The sequence below is a fragment of the Salvelinus alpinus genome, chromosome 22, assembly GCF_045679555.1.
Source record: "Salvelinus alpinus chromosome 22, SLU_Salpinus.1, whole genome shotgun sequence".
Taxonomy (NCBI): Eukaryota; Metazoa; Chordata; class Actinopteri; order Salmoniformes; family Salmonidae; genus Salvelinus; species Salvelinus alpinus.
This window is the reverse complement of record NC_092107.1, coordinates 24,525,678-24,547,359: the sequence shown is the minus strand read 5'-3', so window position 1 is coordinate 24,547,359 and position 21,682 is coordinate 24,525,678. Positions and strand designations below refer to the sequence as shown.

Below are 21,682 nucleotides of genomic sequence, written 5' to 3'. Positions count from 1 at the left end.
GATCATTGTTCCAAATGAGGGAAATGGAAACTGACTAATTGACTTGAGCACTATTTTAGTATGTTTATAACTATGTAAGTGGCCAAGCAGTAGTAATTATTGGGTTAGATGGATTGATTTATGTGCAAATGTATTTGTGGCCGGCGGCAAAGTACAAAGGGGGGCGTGTCTCTAAATCTAATTGACTTCCTTCTACCTGACAGGGAAGACTGGGGAAAAGCAGGAGGAAGTTTGTTAGGGCATTCATTTGTGTGGACCCCAGCAGAACAGTGTCCCGAAAGTTAAGGAAGGTGGGAATCGTCATGTTATAAAACTTCGGTTCTTCCTATATATGAATATGCATAGCTTAATGCATTACTACCTGTACCATATTTTGTGTTACCTTTTGCTTTTCAAGTCTTTTGCTATCACTCTCTTACGAACCCGAAGGAGGAAGAGAAAGTCACAAGCTCCAGCTGAAATGTAAGAGGGGTGTTGGCTTGTGAAGGGATGCATACAGCCGTGATGATTACGGATGAGAACTCTCTTGGTAGATAAAAGTGTCTGCAGCTTACTATGAGGTATTCTATATCAGGTGAGCAAAAGCTTGAGATTTCCTTCACACTGGAAGCAACGTTCATGGAGAGAAACACCCCTCCTCCTTTGGACATACTCTAGGCCACATTTGTCTGATTGTGCCGCTGCATGGAGTGCATGGAGTTCTATGTACAGAGAGTCATCCAGCCATGCAAGGCATATAATATTGCAGCTTTTTAAGTCTCTCGAACGAAGGAGAGGGTCAGAGGGTCAAAGATGGTAATGGAGAGAGGTTAGCAAGTCTTGGGGGTATGATCTTTGATCCTCTGTAAAGTTCTCACTCATCATTATTCATGATTCATTCAGGATTATCCATAATCATGGTAGCATCCACATTAATGTACAGGGGAAGTGTTTGGAAACATAATCTATTGTTATTTACAATTAACGTCACTCCAAAATGACACAAGACATTATTTACACAAAATATTCGCTAACACACCAAAACACACCAAAACACACCAAAACACACCAAAACAAACTGCAAATGCATCCAACAAGTCTGTAGAGTCACAAGCTTCATGTAGTCATTGCCTGCTAGGAATTGGGACCAAATAAAAATCTTATTGGTAACTTATTGAGAAAAAATATATTACTTGTTAAACTGAATCTCTTTCTCTGAGCAGTTGTGGAAATGTATTTATTTGTATTTATTTATTTATAGGGGACAATGCACATTAATCAACATCAATATTACAATAATGAAACATCCATGTAAATGTGCTGGGTTAAGTCAAAAGCTAATTTGCCCCCGTAGTCCCTGGACATGTAAGGGTCTTTACACAGCCACTATACAAATACTCACTAAAGCAATACAAAATACAAATACATTACATCCAATAATATATCATTCTAACAACAACAACACTATCATCAATTGTCGTCTTACGTACGAGGAACCACAGATAACTCATGTGTACAGGTTTGGAAAGATTTGAGCCTTGTTTTAAATTTAAAAAATTAAAAACAATAATCAGTGCAACTTCTCAAGTCCATGGGCATTGCATTCCAGTATACTGTAGCTATAACAGAGAAGGCCGATTGACCGATTTTACTGTGTTGAAAAGAGACAATGGAATCCCCTCTAGTTACTGCCCTTGTTATCCCGAGGTGCTTTCCTTGAGCATGATATGCTGGCATAGGGTTTTTTTCCCCAAAAAAAGTTGGATGCAATATAGCACAGTTTTTTACGTTATTTTATACAGTCAATATTGCTCATCTTAACAACGGTATCTTTAATTTCGGATCCTACTGTATGTATATATACAGTTGAAGTCGGAAGTTTACATACACCTTAGCCAAATACATTTAAACTCAGTTTTTTATAATTCCTGACGTTTAATCATAGTAAAAATTCCCTGTCTTAGGTCAGTTAGGATCACCACTTTATTTTAAGAATGTGAAATGTCAGAATAATAGTAGAGAGAATGATTTATTTCAGCTTTTATTTCTTTCATCACATTCCCAGTGGGTCAGAAGTTTACATACACTCAATTAGTATTTGGTAGCATTGTCTTAAATTTTTTTTACTTGGGTCAAACGTTTCGGGTAGCCTTCCACAAGCTTCCCACAATAAGTTGGGTTAATTTTGGCCCATTCCTCCTGACAGAGCTGGTGTAACTGAGTCAGGTTTGTAGACCTCCTTGCTCGCACACGCTTTTTCAGTTCTGCCCACACATTTTCTATAGGATTGTGGTCAGGGCTTGTGATGGCCACTCCAATACCTTGACTTTGTTGTCCTTAAGCCATTTTGCCACAACTTTGGAAGTATGCTTGGGGTCATTGTCCATTTGGAAGACCCAAGCTTTAACTTCCTGACTGATGTCTTGAGATGTTGCTTCAATATATCCACATAATTTTCCTCCCTCATGATGCCATCTATTTTGTGAAGTGCACCAGTCCCTCCTGCAGCAAAGCACCCCCACAACATGATGCTGCCACACCATGCTTCACGGTTGGGATGTTGTTCTTCGGCTTGCAAGCCTCCCCCTTTATCCTCCAAACATAACGGTGGTTATTATGGCCAAACAGTTATATTTTTGTTTCATCAGACCAGAGGACATTTCTCCAAAAAGTACGATCTTTGTCCCCATGTGCAGTTGCAAACCGTAGTCTGGCTTTTTCATGGCGGTTTTTGAGCAGTGGCTTCTTCCTTGCTGAGCGGCCTTTCAGTTTATGTCGATATAGGACTCGTTTTACTGTGGATATAGATACTTTTGTACCTGTTTCCTCCAGCATCTTCACAAGGTCCTTTGCTTTTCGCACCAAAGTACGTTCATCTCTTAGAGACACAACACCTCTCCTTCCTGAGCGGTATGATGGCTGAGTGGTCCCATGGTGTTTATACTTGCGTACTATTGTTTGTACAGATGAGCGTGGTACCTTCAGGCGTTTGGAAATTGCTCCCAAGGATGAACCAGACTTGTGGAGGTCTACAATTTTTTTCTGAGGTCTTGGCTGATTAATTTAGATTTTCCCATGATGTCAAGAAAAGAGGCACTGAGTTTGAAGGTAGGCCTTGAAATACATCCACAGGTACACCTCCACTTGACTCAAATGATATCTATTAGCCTATCAGAAGCTTTTAAAGCCATGACATCATTTTCTGGAATTTTCCGAGCTGTTTAAAGGCACAGTCAACTTAGTGTATGTACACTTCTGACCCACTGGAATTGTGATACAGTGAATTATAAGTGAAATAATCTGTCTGTAAACAATTGTTGGAAAGATTACTTGTGTCATGCACAAAGTAAATGTTCTAAACGACTTGCCAAAACTATAGTTTGTTAACAAGACATTTGTGGAGTGTTTGAAAAACAATTTTACATGACTCCAACCTAAGTGTATGTAAACTTCCAACTTCAACTGTACGTATTATACATTTTGCATCCAAAAGTTCACATCATATTAAGTTATTCTAGGATACCAATCACTCCAAATCCACCATTGTCAATTCCATTAATGGAGGGGAGGTGGTGTCCTACTATGTTGTGGAAGCAGTAGGCACAGTGTGCAGTGGTCACCGCCTCAACCTTGGAGAAGTTGGAGAAGTCCACTCTGTACTTGCCCTCTTTGCTGCGGGAGATAATGGGCAGGAAGTTGTAACCCCACATGATCTCCTGAGGGATGAAGGAAGTCCTGACCTGGCAGGCTGAGCTGGTGGTCTCGGCTGTGCCGTCCAGAAAGACCACCAGCTCAAACTCCTGTTTATGGAAGGTGTCCTCTGCCATGTCAAAGAAAGGGCTAGCCTTGTCAATCACATGGTAGAGTGTGAGAGGGCACACAAAGAAGAGGTTGTCCTTCCCAGCGTCCATCATGAACTCAATGTTCACCTGGTCCATGATGATTGTCTCCCCATCGGGTTTGACAGTTGTCCTCAACAGCTTGCCGTAGATTTGGCTCCCGATCATCAGGGTCTTGCGTAAGTTGGCCACTCTTATTATGAGGCAAAGGAAGTCCTTCTTAGGACAGATGACAGCCATCTCACTGAATGCGATGGTCTTGGCCCTTTTTTTAGGGAGGGATATCTTGGAGACGATGACTCCACATATGAAGCAGTGTATGAGGGCCCCTATGAGAGTCTGGATAATGATGAGGGCTACAGCAACAGGACAGTGAGGGGTAATGGCGCGTACACCATACCCGATGGTGGTCTGGGTCTCTAGGGAGAAGAGGAAGGCTGTAGTGAGACCGACGACGTTCCACACACAGGGGGTGTGGTCGTTTGAGGGGTTCTGCCACTTCAGATCCCCGTTGTTCCAGGCAATCCAGAACCACAGCAGGCTGAAGATGAACCAGCTCAGGGTGAAGGAGGTGATGAAGAAGAAGAGGACAAAGCGCCAGCGGAACTCCACGAAGGTCGTCCAGAAGTCCACGAGGAAAGCAAAGTGGTTGCCGTATTTCACGTTGCCAAATTCAATGTTGCAGCGGCCATCTTTGGTCACCAGCCGAGTTCTGCGGATTCTTCGCTCCACCAGGTGGTCCTGGATGAGCTTCTGGATACCAAACACCATTTTCTAGCTCCTGTCGTCTGTTAGAGAGGACAATGTGTTAATTTAAATTTAGTACACACCCAGAAAAATAAATCAAATATCCTTGTCATCCAAGAACTGTTAGATATATACAGACTGAATACTATTAATACAGAATACTGGGGGTTTTCATTAATATGTTTAATCTTCCAAGATTAACCTGCATCCCACCCTGTAACCGATCCCTCCCTCTATGCCAGTTGTTCAAGGCTCTTGGACGCTTTGAACTGAATGGAACAAATATTATGAACCAGAATTCAATGATTAATAATGTCCTTATCATTGTTTTTCAGATGAAATAGCTGCCCTTCACAACTTTCATTAATGCGATAATGAAAAACCAAGCATTGGTCTATAAGAGGCTGTAAGAGAGAATGGAGTTGTGTAACATTCACTCTTGGATTCAGACTTGTGAAATAGTTCATGTTTTCTTAAATTCACACATTGTTATTAAACTAATTAGGTAAAACACAAGGTAATAGTCCCACTGACCTTAATTATCATCAAAATATCATTATTTGAAACAGCTTAGAAGCACAAACGTCTCAGCCAGTCTATGATCAATGAAATGATTTCACAAGCCCCAACCCTCATTTTTATCTAACTGTAAAGTGTTGCTCTAGTTACTAGCAGTTGCTATGCATCACTTGCTTGCACATTTTAATCCACACTTAAATCCTGTAATCCTGGGCACATGGAATAGTTAAGACCCCAAGTCATTACAGAAAGAAAGTTATTGTTGAAATATGTCACTCCACTGGCCCAAATCAGTCAGATCCCCATAACCTCCCTAAAACCATTATCATCTAGCCTACTACAACCATATACAGTTGAAGTCGGAAGTTTACATACACTTGTTGGAGTCATTAAAAATTGTTTTTCAACCACTCCACAAATTTCCTGTTAACAAACTATAGTTTTGGCAAGTCAGTTAGGATATCTACCTTGTGCATGACACAAGTAACTTTTCCAACAATTGTTTACAGACAGATTATTTCACTTATAATTCACTGTATCACAATTCCAGTGGGTCAGAAGTTTAAGTACAATAAGTTGACTGTTCCTTTAAAAAGCGTGGAAAATTCCAGAAAATTATGTCATGGCTTTAGAAGCTTCTGATAGGCTAAGTGACATGATTCGAGTCAATTGGAGGTGTACCTGTGGATGTATTTCAAGGCCTACCTTCAAACTCAGTGCCTCTTCGCTTGACATCATGGGAAAATCCAAATTAATCAGCCAAGACCTCAGAAAAAAATTGTAGACCTCCACAAGTCTGGTTCATCCTTGGGAGCAATTTCCAAACGCCTGAAGGTACCACGCTCATTAGGAACAAACAATAGTACGCAAGTATAAACACCAAGGGACCACTCAGCCGTCATACCGCTCAGGAAGGAGACGCGTTCTGTCTCCTAGAGATGAACGTACTTTGGTGCGAAAAGTGCAAATCAATCCCAGAACAACAGCAAAGGACCTTGTGAAGATGCTGGAGGAAACAGGTACAAAAGTATCTATATCCACAGTAAAACGAGTCCTATATCGACATAAACTGAAAGGCCGCTCAGCAAGGAAGAAGCCACTGCTCAAAAACCGCCATGAAAAAGCCAGACTACGGTTTGCAACTACACATGGGGACAAAGATCATACTTTTTGGAGAAATGTCCTCTGGTCTGATGAAACAAAAATATAACTGTTTGGCCATAATAACCATCGTTATGTTTGGAGGCTTGCAAGGGGGAGGCTTGCAAGCCGAAAAACAACATCCCAACCGTGAAGCACGGGGGTGGCAGCATCATGTTGTGGGGGTGCTTTGCTGCAGGAGTGACTGGTGCACTTCACAAAATAGATTGCATCATGAGGCAGGAAAATTATGTGGATATATTTAAGCAACATCTCAAGACATCCGTCAGGAAGTTAAAGCTTGGTCGCAAATGGGTCTTCCAAATGGACAATGACCCCAAGCATACTTCCAAAGTTGTCAAGGTATTGGAGTCAAGGTATTGGAGTGGCCATCACAAAGCCCTGACCACAGTCCTATAGAAAATGTGTGGGCAGAACTGAAAAAGTGTGTGCGAGCAAGGAGGCCTACAAACATGTCTCAGTTACACCAGCTCTGTCAGGAGAAATAGGCCAAAATTCACCTAACTTATTGTGGGAAGCTTGAGGAAGGCTACCCGAAATGTTTGACCCAAGTAAAAAAAATTAAGACAATGCTACAAAATACTAATTGAGTGTATGTAAACTTCTGACCCACTGGGAATGTGATGAAAGAAATAAAAGCTGAAATAAATCATTCTCTCTACTATTATTCTGACATTTCACATTCTTAAAATAAAGTGGTGATCCTAACTGACCTAAGACAGGGAATTTTTACTTGGATTAAATGCCAGGAATTGTGAAAAACTGAGTTTAAATGTATTTGGCTAAGGTGTATGTAAACTTCCAACTTCAATTGTAGCTGCATATAAACTGGCACTTTCATAGTAATCACTGGTAGGGTATAGCACAGACGTATTTGATGGATGACCCCTGGCAATATGAAAGGCATAGGAGTTTTCTGAATAAATCGGTCCTGTCCTGCTGCCAAGTTAGGCCAAATACTGATTTGGGTGGTGGTGCGCTTGTTAGGGAGTGGTGTGTACAAAATGACCAGTGCCGTAAGCTCGTGCGTTTGTTTCTACGCTCAAAGCTTTGAAACATCCTGTATTGTATTTCACAAACTAAAACCCGATAATCACACACCATGCTTTGTTGTGAAGCTTTTCTTGTTTGGGTCTCACAAAGCCCTTTACCACTAATCATTATTTATTCCCCATTGTTACTATAACGTGATGTAATGAATGCTGAGCTCATTTTAGGTTTACTTTGATACGATGCTTGGCTGATGCTTTTCAATATTACTCTTTTGAATAGTGATGCTTTTATTAGTATTGTATGGTTCAGTTGTCATTGTCAGTAATAACTCTTCAACAAGGAATGATTTCCTCAAGGAAATCTTATAATACTTTATTTAGGCGTATTACACACTGTTCTGCAACCAATGCCAAGGTAATAGGGACCATTTCCACCCTTGTAATCATCAGTTTTTGATTAATTGCAATGTTATGACTACACTTATTCAGATTTTAATGTTTGAGCCAATTAGATACTTCACTCAATATTTACACTGATAAATGTAAACACATGTTTTATACTTTGCTTCTACAATGAGAGGTCAGAATTTTACCATTATTTAACCTTTGTGAGAAAGACTGTGGCTACTGTAAATATCTCAAATAACAATAACAATAAAAATATATATATTTTCCCAAGACCATTTCCTTTTAATGTTAAGATCCTCAACAATTTACAAGACGACAAACTAACCTATACATATACCTGCACACAAAGTTAGGAGTGGAGTCAGATCAGTCATACTACATACAATATGCTTACTGGCAGACATGCCACTTTCACTCATAGTATTTTGGGAAGCAGCGCTTCTTGGAAGGAAGAAGAATATTAGCGGAATGCCGATTTAAAAATATATGCATCACATATTTGTAGGAGAGAGTAGCTCTAACACGACAAGCTCACCCTAGGCTCAAAGTGGGTGCATTTAAACATGATAGATATCATTATTACACTGTTGTTATAACAAGAGAATACCAAGTACTCACTGGATGATAATGGTCCAACTACAGAAGATGAGCTCCTCACTCAAACTGAGTTTTCCTGTGAGTGTGGAAACTGTGTTGCACCCTGGATCACCTCTGTCTCTCTCTCTCAGCCAGTCTCTGATGGTGTGCCCTCTGAACTGTGGTGTCTCAGTGCTACAGCTGTGTGTGCTTTTATAAAGCCTTGTACTGATGGGATTGGAATCACTTCAGGTGATGTTTACACACACACAAGCATGAAGTAGGCTACCCATACAGCCCTCCAGCAGGGCTATTGAGTGTGCATGTGTTTAGCCCACACGACGCTGGTTCCCACGTCCAGCCTGACTACCCCCTGCTACACCACCCGTGTCTGGGGCAGGGCTCTCAATGTTTAGATCAAGAGGAAGCTGTGTGCCACTGTTTACTGTACACACACATACACAATCACACACAATGGGGAAAATAAAGATCTTGAATCGAGGGACAGATTTTCTGATAAGACGTGTGACATAGGATTTGAGTTGTATCTGCTATTGAATTGTCAACCTGAGTCAAACAGTGATGCTCCATTTATGATGCACAGTCGCACAGTCCCAATTCCCCTGATCTACCTGTAGCTCACAGCTCCCGAAGTGCTGTGACTTGCACTTTCTCCTTTTCTTATTCACAGATTACTGTAATATTTCTAAGGCCTGGTGAGCTCATCCCCATTGTGAATGAAAAGTAAGCCTAGCAACATGCACAGGTTAGACTGACACAGAGAAAGGAGATGAAAGAAAGAGACCATGTCCTAGATCAGATAGCAGATAGCTCTCTTGGGTAAGACTGGTATTATCTTTATTCATGATCGTGGAGGATATGTGTGAATGCGTGGGGTAGGGAGTAGACGTGGTGTGAATTGCTGTTTGTGTTGTCTTTCACCTCGTATTGTTTCAAGGAAAAAGTGGCGTTTTTATCTTCCAAGTCTACATGTCTGTTGAGACACAAGAAGGGATCATGGCTGAAAAAAATTATTACTTAATCTTCCTAGGTATAATGGTTTCCACTAGTTACCACAGCCAAAAAGTCCCAATTGGCTATATCATAAAAATCGTAAAATTGAATTAAAACAAATATTAGCTTTTTGGTCTTCATTTCTGGTTAGCGTTAGGCATAAGGTTAGCGGTGAGGTTAAGGTTAGGTTTAGGTTCAAAATCACATTTTAATAAGAGAAATTAAGAGAAATTGAAGAAATAGGCGAGGTTTATGACTTTGTGGCTGGGGTAACTAGGGAAAACCAGGTATTTTTTTTGTTTTGTTTATTAAATCGTCCATTTAAAAAAACAAGCACAACTAAAACTTGAAAAAGCCATACATGCACATTAGTAAAATCATTGAGGATAACACACAATAAACTCTGGGACTTATTTACATTGTGGTCCTCTTAAGACAAGATCAAACACAGTTGCACACAGTATGACCTTGAAATAATAAAACATAAAAACAAAGAAGAAGAACATCTATCTCATCACTGCAGTTACATCGTAGGGTACATTCACTTGGGCACAGAAGACATCAAACAGTTTGGTGCTTTATTTTTAAAGCTGCCCAGAGAGGAAGTTGTTTTTATGGGCAGAGGCAACTCATTCCACTCTGAGGCTCCAGTACACAAGAAAGTACCTTTCCCAGCATTACTCCTGAAACTGTATAAGCTATAATGCTTTATTACCTGTTATAAGCATGTATGAGTCAGCATTATCTTGATATAAGGTTAATACATGACCAAAAGTATGTGGACACCTGCTCGTCGAACATCTCGTTCCAAAATCATGCGCATTAATAGGGATTTGGTCCCCCCTTTGCTGCTATAACAGCCTCCACTCTTCTGGAAAGGCTTTCCACTATATGTTGGAACATTGCTGCGGGGACCACAAGAGCATTAGTGAGGTCAGGCACTGATGTTGGGCGATTAGGCCTGACTCGCAGTCAGCGTTTCAATTCATCCCAAAGGTCAGGGCTCTGTGCAGGCCAGTCAAATTCTTCCACACTGATCTCGACAAACCATTTCTGTATGGACCTCGCGTTGTGCACTGGGGCCTTGTCATGCTGAAACAGGAAAGGGCCTTCCCCAAACTGTTGCCACAAAGTTGGAAGCACAGAATCATCTAGAATGTCATTGTATGCTGTACATTTCCCTTCACTGGAACTAAGGGGCCTAGCCCAAACCATGAAAAACAGCCCCAGACCATTATTCCTCCTCCACCAAACTTTACAGTTGGCACTATGCATTCGGGCAGGGAGCGTTCTCCTGGCATCCGCCAAACCAAGATTAATCTGTCGGACTGCCAGATGGTGAAGCGTGATTCATCACTCCAGAGAACGCGTTTCCACTGCTCCAGAGTCCAATGGCGGCGAGCATTACACCACTCCTGCCGGGACTTGGCATTGCGCATAGGGAATCTTAGGCTGGTGTGCGGCTGTTCGGCCACGGAAACCCATTTCATTATACTCCCGAAGAATAGTTATTGTACTGATGTTGCTTACAGAGGCAGTTTGGAACTCGGTAGTAAGTGTTGCAACCGAGGACAGACGATTTTTATGCGCTACGCGATTTAACACTCGGCTGTCCCATTTTGCAATATCACTCAATCAATTAGATTTCCAGCTCTTTTTCATGGAATGTTTAGAAGTTTTAGTCGGAAAATCAGGTCAGAGGAAGTCCACAAAGACTTGCAATTAATTCCAGTTGGATGATAATTTAGGATTCTTCATATGAAATTATTTTCTTTTAATTTATGATTTAAAAAATCTGTTGTCTCACATGATGGTTTTCAGCAAGGGGTCCATTTTTCTACAGGGAAGCTTTCTGCAGAGTCATCATATTGAGGGACATTCATATTCCTCAAACATCCGTCTGCCCCGCAGAGTCTCTGGCAGAAATGGTAGGCTGCTACGCTCTCAAATGTCTGACATGGAAAATTGGGTCGTACTCAAAAATGATTGGCTGCTTTTGATCACACAAATAGTCCTTCAAAATGATTTGTTTGGCATGTAGCTGCCTCATTGTCTGTATGCATCGGTGCTCACCTTTAGCTGACAGATGAGAAACATGTAAACATTCAGAGAAGCAAGCTTTTATCAATATGATTGTAGGACAGGGGCATACTGTTGTGATATCTTTGTGTGGATGAGGTGGGTGAGGCTGTACATGTCAATGGTACTGTTCCAGTTAGACCTTGATGTGGCTTGCAGGCTTTCCTCAAACACACCGTGGCTGCAGGTTACCATGCTGGCATCTAACAAGAGCAGGTATAGACTCTCAGCGTCACGTGAAGGTGTGGGTGTGTGCGTGCGCGTCTCTTCCTCCCTTGTCTTGCATTACCTAGCTCATGTCCTCCCCTTGCACGTCCTCCCCTCCAAAGACTTCATGACGATTAAGCAGCCGTCTAGCTTGAAGAAAGTAATTACACTGAAGTGAAAGAAAAGGCCTAAATTAAATCTGAGCCTATGAAAAGATGAAAATCTATTATTTTCTCGAGCGGCCTTTCTCATCCTGTTCTGTTCTGTAAGGGGTGCAGTGGCGTGTGTTATGGTATGAGTGCCAATGTAATTTCTTACAGATGTAGGATCTTAATTTGATCACCCTGCTGCAGGAAAACTTGTCGTTTTTTAGGTTTAAAAAGCCTTCTGAAGTTTGTGATTCCCACTGTCTGACTTGATTTTCCCTTACAAAAAATGTATCTACCCCTAAAAAGAAATCCATTAATAATTATAATCCACAAAACAATTCACATTTCCTGTTGCTGTAGGATTATTTTCCTGCTGTAGCAAACAGGCTCAAATTAAGATCCTACATCTGTAGAATGTTATGTGGCACTAAGAGGTGGAAAGAGCACCATTTGTAAGAGAGAACATTAAGTTAAAGCCCGCTGCAAGCTCTTTCTATTGTCCCCCCTGTCTGGTTTAGTTTCGCCACGTCTGCTGTTGTAGATAACACCGCACCATAGTTAGTTCCCGTTTTATTTACAATTACAGGTACAGTCCTATACATTTAAGCTTCCATTTCTGGTTGTTGTGATATAATAGAAACATTGTATGACCACCTTATCCCACTGCTGAACATTTCCTTTCAGCCTGTGTTATTTTTCTCTGTCAGCACTTCACTCCCCTACCTTCACTCCCCTACCACAACACGAGGCTGATTGGGGTCAGAATGAGCCTACAAAGTGGACGTACTGATCCTTCTAACCCCGCCAGGCCTCTCTGAGAACCACTGGGCTGGTCAGCTTGATGAGGTATTACTATCAGACATTGGTGCCAATCCAACACTGTTCCACTTCCAGAGACCAAACACCGACTGGAGTGTTTTTTTCCCTCTGAGCATGACAGGACCTCCCAGCAGACAACATGAACATTTGTATAGACAACACTGTTACAAGAGATGGCTTACAACAAGCCTAAGTCTCCAGCCCAGCCAACAGCCACAGCCTGTCCTGTTGTAGTTATTCACCTCTACAACAACAGTGCAGCGATACTTACACACTGTACATTCACACAGATAACTGCAGCAGTCAGGGCAATTCTTCAATGGTTTACTGCTACTGCTTCTCTCCACACAGTGTCAGTGTGTCGGTGCTGTCCTTCCCACGCACAACACACCATCGTGTGCAAGTGGTCTAGTCTTCCAGTCGAGTGCATCCTTGCTTCCCTGTTTTTAAGTTGAAATCCAAACCTCTTCCAGAGAAATTGTTGCAGTTCTCTCAGTTTAAATATTGTGCTTGATAGGAGGTAGAACGTTGGAGAATCTAACCAGTACTTCAAAAACATTGACAATCTTTTTAACTGCGGTGTCACAGATCAATTGTTCAGTGGTCCTGGAATATTAACTTTTATCTCCCCGTTTGATTTATTTAAGAGCCCCATAGAGGAACTGAAAATGTCCTAAACAATAGGATCAAACCGCATGACATGAGCTTGAGTAGATCTAGATGAGTAATGTATCCACATAAAAGAAGTACGTCCACACACCATAGAATAATTCAGATTTTAAACACTAATAGAAGTTCTCTTTTTTAATAAATTAGTTAGTGCATCAAACATGTGTACCTGTACTGAACAAAAATATAAACTCAAAATGCAGCAATTTCAATGATTTTACTGAGTCACAGTTCATATAAGAAAAACGGTCAATTGAAAAATATTCATAGGCCCTAATCTATGGATTTCACATGACTGGGAATACAGATACTGTATGTACCTGCTGGTAACAGAAAAAATTATAATTAAGTAGGGGCGTGGATCAGAAAACCAGTCCGTATCTGGTGTGACCACCATTTGCCTCATGCAGCGCGACACATCTCCTTCACATAGAGTTGATCAGGCTGTTGATTGTGGCCTGTGGAATGTTGTCCCACTCCTCTTCAATGGCTGTGCGAAGTTGCTGGATATTGGCGGGAAATGGAACATGCTGTCGTACACGTCGATCCAGAACATCCCAAACATACTCAGTGAGTGAGATGTCTGGTAAGTATACAGGCCATGGAAGAACTGGGACATTTTCAGCTTCCAGGAATTGTGTACAGATCTTTGCGACATGGGGACGTGCATTATCATGCTGAAATATGAGGTGATGGAGGCAGATGAATGGCATGAAAATGAACCTCGGGATCTCGTCACTGTATCTCTGTGCATTCAAATTGCAAACCGCTCTCCTACACGATCCCATACACGTGCTGACAAAACTGCACATTTTAGAGTGCCATTTTTATGTCCCCTGCACAAGGTGCATCTGTATAATGATCATGCTGTTTAATCAGCTTCTTAATATACTAAACCTGTCAGGTGAATGGATTATCTTGGCAAAGGAGAAATGCTCACTAACAGGGATGTAACCAAAGAAAAACAAGCTTTTTGTGCGTATGGAACATTTCTGGGATATTTTATTTCAGCTCATGAAACATGGGACCAACACACCATGTTGCATTGATATTGTTGCTCAGTGTATATTGATGGTTGTCTGGTAAATGGATGGTCTAATGATCTACACGATCTGAATGCCAAAATGTTTGCTTTGCTGACAAGGTGATTTATTGAAGTTAAACAAATCGGTCCCAGCACAGACGATAAATTAATCATTTAATCATTTTCTGGCGCCAATTGATATGCTTCATTATGAATATATCATTACCATGCTATTCATGTTGGCCCTCTCTGCTTAATATGAAAATGATAATTTAGTGAAAATGATAAATATTGTAGACATTAACGCAGGGACTGTACCTTAAAAGCAGTTAAAACCTGCTGCTCGATTTAGTTAGCCAACAAGGCAGAGTGATTATGGAATACTATTTTGATTTTTTAAGCAATCCCTCCCTCCCTTACTCTATAGTCCTGTTTCTTCCATGATGAGGAGTTTATATTGGTGTAAGTCCTTGGCTCGCTCTGATTTCCCTGCTCTGCTCCTGCCTGGTCCTCCTGCCTGGTCCTCCTGCCTGATCCTCCTGCCTGGTCCTTCTGCCTGTACCCCGCCTGGTCCTTCTTGTTCTTGGGAGCTGTTAACACTTCAGTTCATTGAGGTGTCAATCACAACTAATGAACTCTGGGACAAGGCAGGGGAATGTAAATGAGGGAGGGAGGGAGGGAGGGAGGGAGGGAGGAAGGAAGGAAGGAAGGAAGGAAGGAAGGAAGGAAGGAAGGAAGGAAGGAAGGAAGTAAGTAAGTAAGTAAGTAAGGCAGTAAGGAAGGAAGGAAGGAAGGAAGGAAGGAAGGAAGGAAGGAAGGAAGGAAGGAAGGAAGGAAGGAAGGAAGGAAGGAAGGAAGGAAGGAAGGAAGGAAGGAAGGAAGGAAGGAAGGAAGGAAGGAAGGAAGGAAGGAAGGAAGGAAGGAAGGAAGGAAGGGGAGAATGGAGATAAATTACTCACTCATTCAGAATTTTGTGCCTCCTAAGTCTGGGTAATTAACATTTTCCAGGGACACATCCATCAACCCTGTGGCCCAACCTCCCATCAGTCCATGGTAAATGAGGACAAGGCTTGTGTAAAGGGTCAGACAGATGGTCGCTGGTTGTGAAGGAGATGTGTGAAGGACATGTTTGTACTGTATTTTCCTATTTATTATTAGGATCCAATGTAGCTAACAAAAATAGTGCAACTCAATTGTCACCCAGATCACATTTACATAATACCACGGTTCTGGAGTTGGGGAAACACCAGGTCCAAACTTCGCTACCCTGATCCTCCCTTCCCTCTCCTCTCCTCTCACTGCACCTACACCTCTTCCTGTTAATTCTCTCTCTCTCTCTCTCTCTCTCTCTCTCTCTCTCTCTCTCTCTCTCTCTCTCTCTCTCTCTCTCTCTCTCTCTGTCTCTCTGTGTCTCTGTCTCTCTGTGTCTCTCTCAATTCAATTCAATTCAAGGGGCTTTATTGGCATGGGAAACATGTGTTAACATTGCCAAAGCAAGTGAGGTAGATAATCTCTCTCTGTGTCTCTCTCTCTCTGTCTCTCTCTGTCTCTCTCTCTCTCTCTCTCTCTCTCTCTCTGTCTCTCTCTCTGTGTCTCTCTCTGAGTCTCTCTCTCTCTGTCTCAAGCCCTTAGGGCCTTTTCCTCAACTGCGATTTTAGAGGAATTGATTATACAGCACTTCCCTTCGGTGTATCTCTCTCTCTCCCTCATTCTCTTCCTATCCTCTCTCTCTCTCTCCCTCACTTTCTCCCTAATCTCTCTCCCTATCCTCTTTCTCCCTATCCTCTCTCTCTCTCACTGTCTCCTTCACTCTCTCTATCCTCTATCTCCCTATCCTCTCTCTCCCTCACTCTCTCCCTATCCTCTCTCTCTCTCCCTCACTCTCTCCCTATCCTCTCTCTCTCTCGCAGTATTTTCTCTTCCAAGCTCATTCCTCTATGCCTTTGCCTGCAGAGTGAAACGAGCCATGTGGTAGGCAGGCACACACACATAGACGCTCTCTACGCACACACACACACACACACACACACACACACACACACACACACACACACACACACACACACACACACACACACACACACACACACACACACACACACACACACACACACACACACACACACACACACACACACACACACACACACACACACACACACACACACACACACACGTAAAGGACAAATCCTGAGAGACAAGAGCTCTGTGTGGAAGTGAGAGAAGAGCAAGGGGGGGAGGGGGGTGGTTGGGGGAAGAAACACTCACACACATATTCACATGCTCTCCCTCTCTACCTCACACACACTCAAACACACACTCAAACACACACACACACACACAGGACTAGAGCGGTGAAGAGGAGAAGAGAAGAGCTGGGAGGCAGGAGGGCTGCTGAACAAAGCAAGGGAAGGAGAGTGGAGTCCAGGGGAGAGCAGCAGCCGTGAAATGCCTCGACGGGAGCCTGCCAGCTACTCTTGTGGCCACCTAAAGGTAAGACTCATGCTACACTGAGAAAAGTGGGAAGACACGGACGGAGCAGAGCGAGAGAGAGGGGTGGAGAAAGTATAGCGCTGATGCAAGCCTAACGCTGTGGTTATAGGGTACCCTCAGGCTGCAGCTGAGCCGTTCGATCTGCCTTTGAATGCAGTGCTGTGCTGTGCTGTCATTACCTTCCGTAATTCTACACCTTGCCATTGTCCATTTAGCCGCGTGTCAGATCAAAGAGTGTATGTTAATTAAAATCATATAGTATGGCTCTTATGCTCCCCAAGAGAGAGACTGATATGGTGTGTTGTGGTGGAGCTCAGCTGCCTCAGATTCCTCCAGCCTGCTAGCCTGTCTGCCTGCCTGCCTGCATGTATGCCTGCCTGCGACCTCTGTCCCGTCACAGCCTGCCTAGGTTCTATATCACTAATGTCACTGCAGTGATAGATCACCCATGCATTTGTTTGCCCTCAATGCGAGGGCTAGGTAATCAAAAAGCAATGGGTTTTCAGCCCTGTCAGACCACTGTGAGAGGCTGCTGATGCTACTGCCTTTGTGTGCCTGCCTAGCTGTCTGGTGTGAGAGGATGCTGTAATTGTCCTATAGTACAATGCAGGAGTTTTACGAGTGCAGCAGCCAACAGTGTGGGGGTTTGCTACAGAGGGTGGCAGCACAACACAGTCCACACATTCAATGACAGAAGGAACGGTGGAGAGAGAGATAGAGAGAGAGGGATAGAGAGAGAGGCCATTATCTGTTTGCTGTAGCTTTTCGCTGGAATATCAGAGACTATCTAAGAATTTAGACCAAATCATTTGTATTGATTCCATTGATGTGTCTCTGAGCCGGGCATTAGAGAGTCTGATTTCAGTGCCATTGTGATGTACTATTGTCTGCTGATTCCGTAAGCTCTCCTGTTATAGGCTGTCCTGGAAGAGTGTACCCTGCACAAAACATCTTGAGAGTTGTCACTGTAAAACTTTCATGACAATCATGTCTGTGGCCATGGACAACAAGATTTTTTTTCCTACGCAATGTTCCCGGGAATGTCCTCAGCAGGGAATGCAGAGGTGGTGTAGTAGCGTTCAGTATTCATGCAGAATGTGTACGTGATCATACATTTCCCCTTGAGCAGTGTAAAGGCAGGGCTAACAGGGAAATGCTATAGGAGAAGGATGGTGCAGACCAGTAGCACATTGCACATATTTTATTCTATGCTCACCTTTTGACATTTTGATGCAATGTGCATTTTATTTTTTCTCTCAGTCTATCCTTATAGGCATCACTTCATTCTGACCAGCCTATCCATATAGGCATCACTTCATTCTGACCAGTCCATCCATCTGTACAGGTGGTAGACATGGATAAGTTAAAAAGCAGCCCATCCCCGCTTATATTATACAGTGCATTTGGAAAGTATTCAGACCCCTTGACTTTTTCCACATTTTGTTACATTACAGCCTTATTCTAAAATGGATAAAAAATAAATACAAAAAATCTCATCAATCTACACACAATGCCCCATAATGACAAAGCAAAAACTGTTTTTTTGCATTTTTTGCAAATTTATAATAAAAAAGAAACTGAAATATGACATTTACATAAGTATTCAGACACTTTACTCAGTACTTTGTTGAAGCACCTTTGGCAGCAATTACAGCCTTGAGTCTTCTTGGGTATGACGCTACAAGCTTGTCACACCTGTTTTTGGGGAGTTTATCCTATTCTTCTCTGCAGATCCTCTCAAGCTTTGTCAGTTTGGAATGGGAGCGTTGCTGCACAGCTATTTTCATGTCTCTCCAGAGATGTTTAATCGGGTTTAAGTCCGGGCTCTGGCTGGGCCACTCAAGGACATTCAGAGACTTGTCCCGAAGCCACTCCTGTGTTGTCTTGGCTGTGTGCTTTGTGTCGTTGTCCTGTTGGAAGGTGAACCTTCACCCCAGTCTGAGGTCCTGAGCAGGTTATCATCAAGGATCTCCCTGTACTTTGCCCTGTTCATCTACCCCTTGATCCTGATTAGTCTCCCAGTCCCTGCCACTGAAAAACATCCCCACAGCATGATGCTTTCACCATCATGCTTCACCGTAGGGATGGTGCCAGGTTTCCTTCAGACGTGACACTTGGCATTCAGGCCAAAGAATTCAATCTTGGTTTCATCAGACCAGAGAATCTTGTTTCTCATGGTCTGAGAGTCTTTATGTGCCATTTGGCAAACTCCAAGCAGGCTGTCGTGTGCCTTTTACTGAGGAGTGGCTTTTGTCTGGCCACTCTACCATAAAGGCATGATTGGTGGAGTGCTGCAGAGATGGTTGTCCATCTGGAAGGTTCTCCCATCTCAACAGAGGAACTCTGGAGCTCTGTCAGAGTGACCATCGGATTCTTGGTCACCTCCCTGACCGAGGCTCTTCATCCCCTATTGCTCCGTTTGGCCAGCCGGCCAGCTCTAGGATGCGTCTTGTTGATTCCAAACTTCTTCCTTTTAAGAATGATGGAGGCCACTGTGGTCTTGGGGACCTTCAATGCTGCAGACAGATTTTGGTACCCTTCCCCAGATCTGTGCCTTGACACAATCCTGTCTCGGAGCTCTACAGACAATTCCTTGGACCTCATGGCTTGGTTTTTGCTCTGACATGCATTGTCAACTGCGGGACCTAATATAGACAGGTGTGTGCCTTTCCAAATCATGTCCAATCAATTGAGTTTATCACAGGTGGACTCCAATCAAGTTGAAGAAACATCTCAAGGATGATCAATGGAAACAGTATGCACCTGAGCTCAATTTCTAGTCTCATAGCAAAGGGTCTGAATACTTATGTAAATAAGGTATTTCTGTTTTACATTTTTTATAAATTAGCAAAAAAAAAATTAAACCTGTTTTCGCTTTGTGAAAATGGTGTATTGTGTGTAGAGTGATGAGGATGTATTTATTTTGAATCTATTTTAGAATAAGGCTGCAATGTAACAAAATGTGGAAAAAGTCAAGGGGTCTGAATACATTGCACTGTTTATTTTATTTATTTCACCTTTATTTAACCAGGTAGGCTAGTTGAGAACAAGTTCTCATTTGCAACTGCGACCTGGCCAAGATAAAGCATAGCAGTGTGAACAGACAACACAGAGTTACACATGGAGTAAACAATAAACAAGTCAATAACATGGTAGAAAAAAAGAGAATCTATATACAATGTGTGCAAAAGGCATGAGGTAGGCAATAAATCGAATAATTACAATTTAGCAGATTAACACTGGAGTGATAAATCATCAGATGATCATGTGCAAGAAGAGATATTGGTACTGGTGTGCAAAAGAGCAGAAAAGTAAATAAATAAAAGCAGTATGGGGGGTGAGGTAGGTAAATTGGGTGGGTAGTTTACAGATGGACTATGTACAGCTGCAGCGATCGGTTAGCTGCTCGGGTATAGCAGATTTTTAAAGTTGTTGAGGGAGATAAAAGTCTCCAACTTCAGAGATTTTTGCAATTCGTTCCAGTCGCAGGCAGCAGAGAACTGGAAGGAAAGGCGTCCAAATGAGGTTTTAGCTTTAGGGATGATCAGTGAGATACACCTGCTGGAGCGCGTGCTGCGGGTGGGTGTAGCCATCGTGACCAGTGAACTGAGATAAGGCGGCACTTTACCTAGCATAGCCTTGTAGATGACCTGGAGCCAGTGGGTCTGACGACGAACATGTAGCGAGGGCCAGCCGACTAGGGCATACAGGTCGCAGTGGTGGGTCGTATAAGGTGCTTTAGTAACAAAACGAATGGCACTGTGATAAACTGCATCCAGTTTGCTGAGTAGAGTGTTGGAAGCTATTTTGTAGATGACATCGCCGAAGTCGAGGATCGGCAGGATAGTCAGTTTTACTAGGGTAAGTTTGGCGGCGTGAGTGAAGGAGGCTTTGTTGCGGAATAGAAAGCCGATTCTTGATTTGATTTTGGATTGGAGATGTTTGATATGAGTCTGGAAGGAGAGTTTGCAGTCTAGCCAGACACCTAGGTACTTATAGATGTCCACATATTCTAGGTCGGAACCGTCCAGGGTGGTGATGCTAGTCGGGCGTGCGGGTGCAGGCAGCGAACGGTTGAAAAGCATGCATTTGGTTTTACTAGCGTTTAAGAGCAGTTGGAGGCCACGGAAGGAGTGTTGTATGGCATTGAAGCTCGTTTGGAGGTTAGATAGCACAGTGTCCAAGGAAGGGCCGGAAGTATATAGAATGGTGTCGTCTGCGTAGAGGTGGATCAGGGAATCGCCCGCAGCAAGAGCAACATCATTGATGTATACAGAGAAAAGAGTCGGCCCGAGAATTGAACCCTGTGGTACCCCCATAGAGACTGCCAGAGGACCGGACAACATGCCCTCCGATTTGACACACTGAACTCTGTCTGCAAAGTAGTTGGTGAACCAGGCAAGGCAGTCATTAGAAAAACCGAGGCTACTGAGTCTGCCGATAAGAATATGGTGATTGACAGAGTCGAAAGCCTTGGCCAGGTCGATGAAGACGGCTGCACAGTAATGTCTTTTATCGATGGCGGTTATGATGTCGTTTAGTACCTTGAGCGTGGCTGAGGTGCATCCGTGACCGGCTCGGAAACCGGATTGCACAGCGGAGAAGGTACGGTGGGATTCGAGATGGTCAGTGATCTGTTTGTTGACTTGGCTTTCGAAGACCTTAGATAGGCAGGGCAGGATGGATATAGGTCTGTAACAGTTTGGGTCCAGGGTGTCTCCCCCTTTGAAGAGGGGGATGACCGCGGCAGCTTTCCAATCCTTGGGGATCTCAGATGATACGAAGGAGAGGTTGAACAGGCTGGTAATAGGGGGTGCGACAATGGCGGCGGACAGTTTCAGAAATAGGGGGTCCAGATTGTCAAGCCCAGCTGATTTGTATGGGTCCAGGTTTTCCAGCTCTTTCAGAACATCTGCTATCTGGATTTGGGTAAAGGAGAAGCTGGGGAGGCTTGGGCGAGTAGCAGCGGGGGGGGCGGGGCTGTTGGCCAAGGTTGGAGTCGCCAGG

General features: G+C 43.1%; 2 protein-coding genes across 2 annotated transcripts in view; one reads left to right on the top strand and one right to left on the bottom strand.

The window, feature by feature from the left end:
• Positions 1–1,231: 1,231 nt before the first annotated feature.
• Positions 1,232–4,600, bottom strand: LOC139549794 (ATP-sensitive inward rectifier potassium channel 1-like). The gene has a single exon (XM_071360547.1). It carries the CDS (start codon positions 4,587–4,589, stop codon positions 3,489–3,491), a length of 1,101 nt encoding a protein of 366 aa, XP_071216648.1. The 5' UTR covers positions 4,590–4,600; the 3' UTR covers positions 1,232–3,488.
• An 11,527-nt stretch (positions 4,601–16,127) lies between these two features.
• Positions 16,128–21,682, top strand: part of LOC139549302 (G protein-activated inward rectifier potassium channel 4-like) — a 42,485-nt gene continuing 36,930 nt past the window's right edge. The window contains exon 1 of the mRNA XM_071359601.1: positions 16,128–16,675. The gene's annotated coding sequence lies outside the window, so the exon portion shown is untranslated. The remainder of the gene's footprint in view (positions 16,676–21,682) is intronic.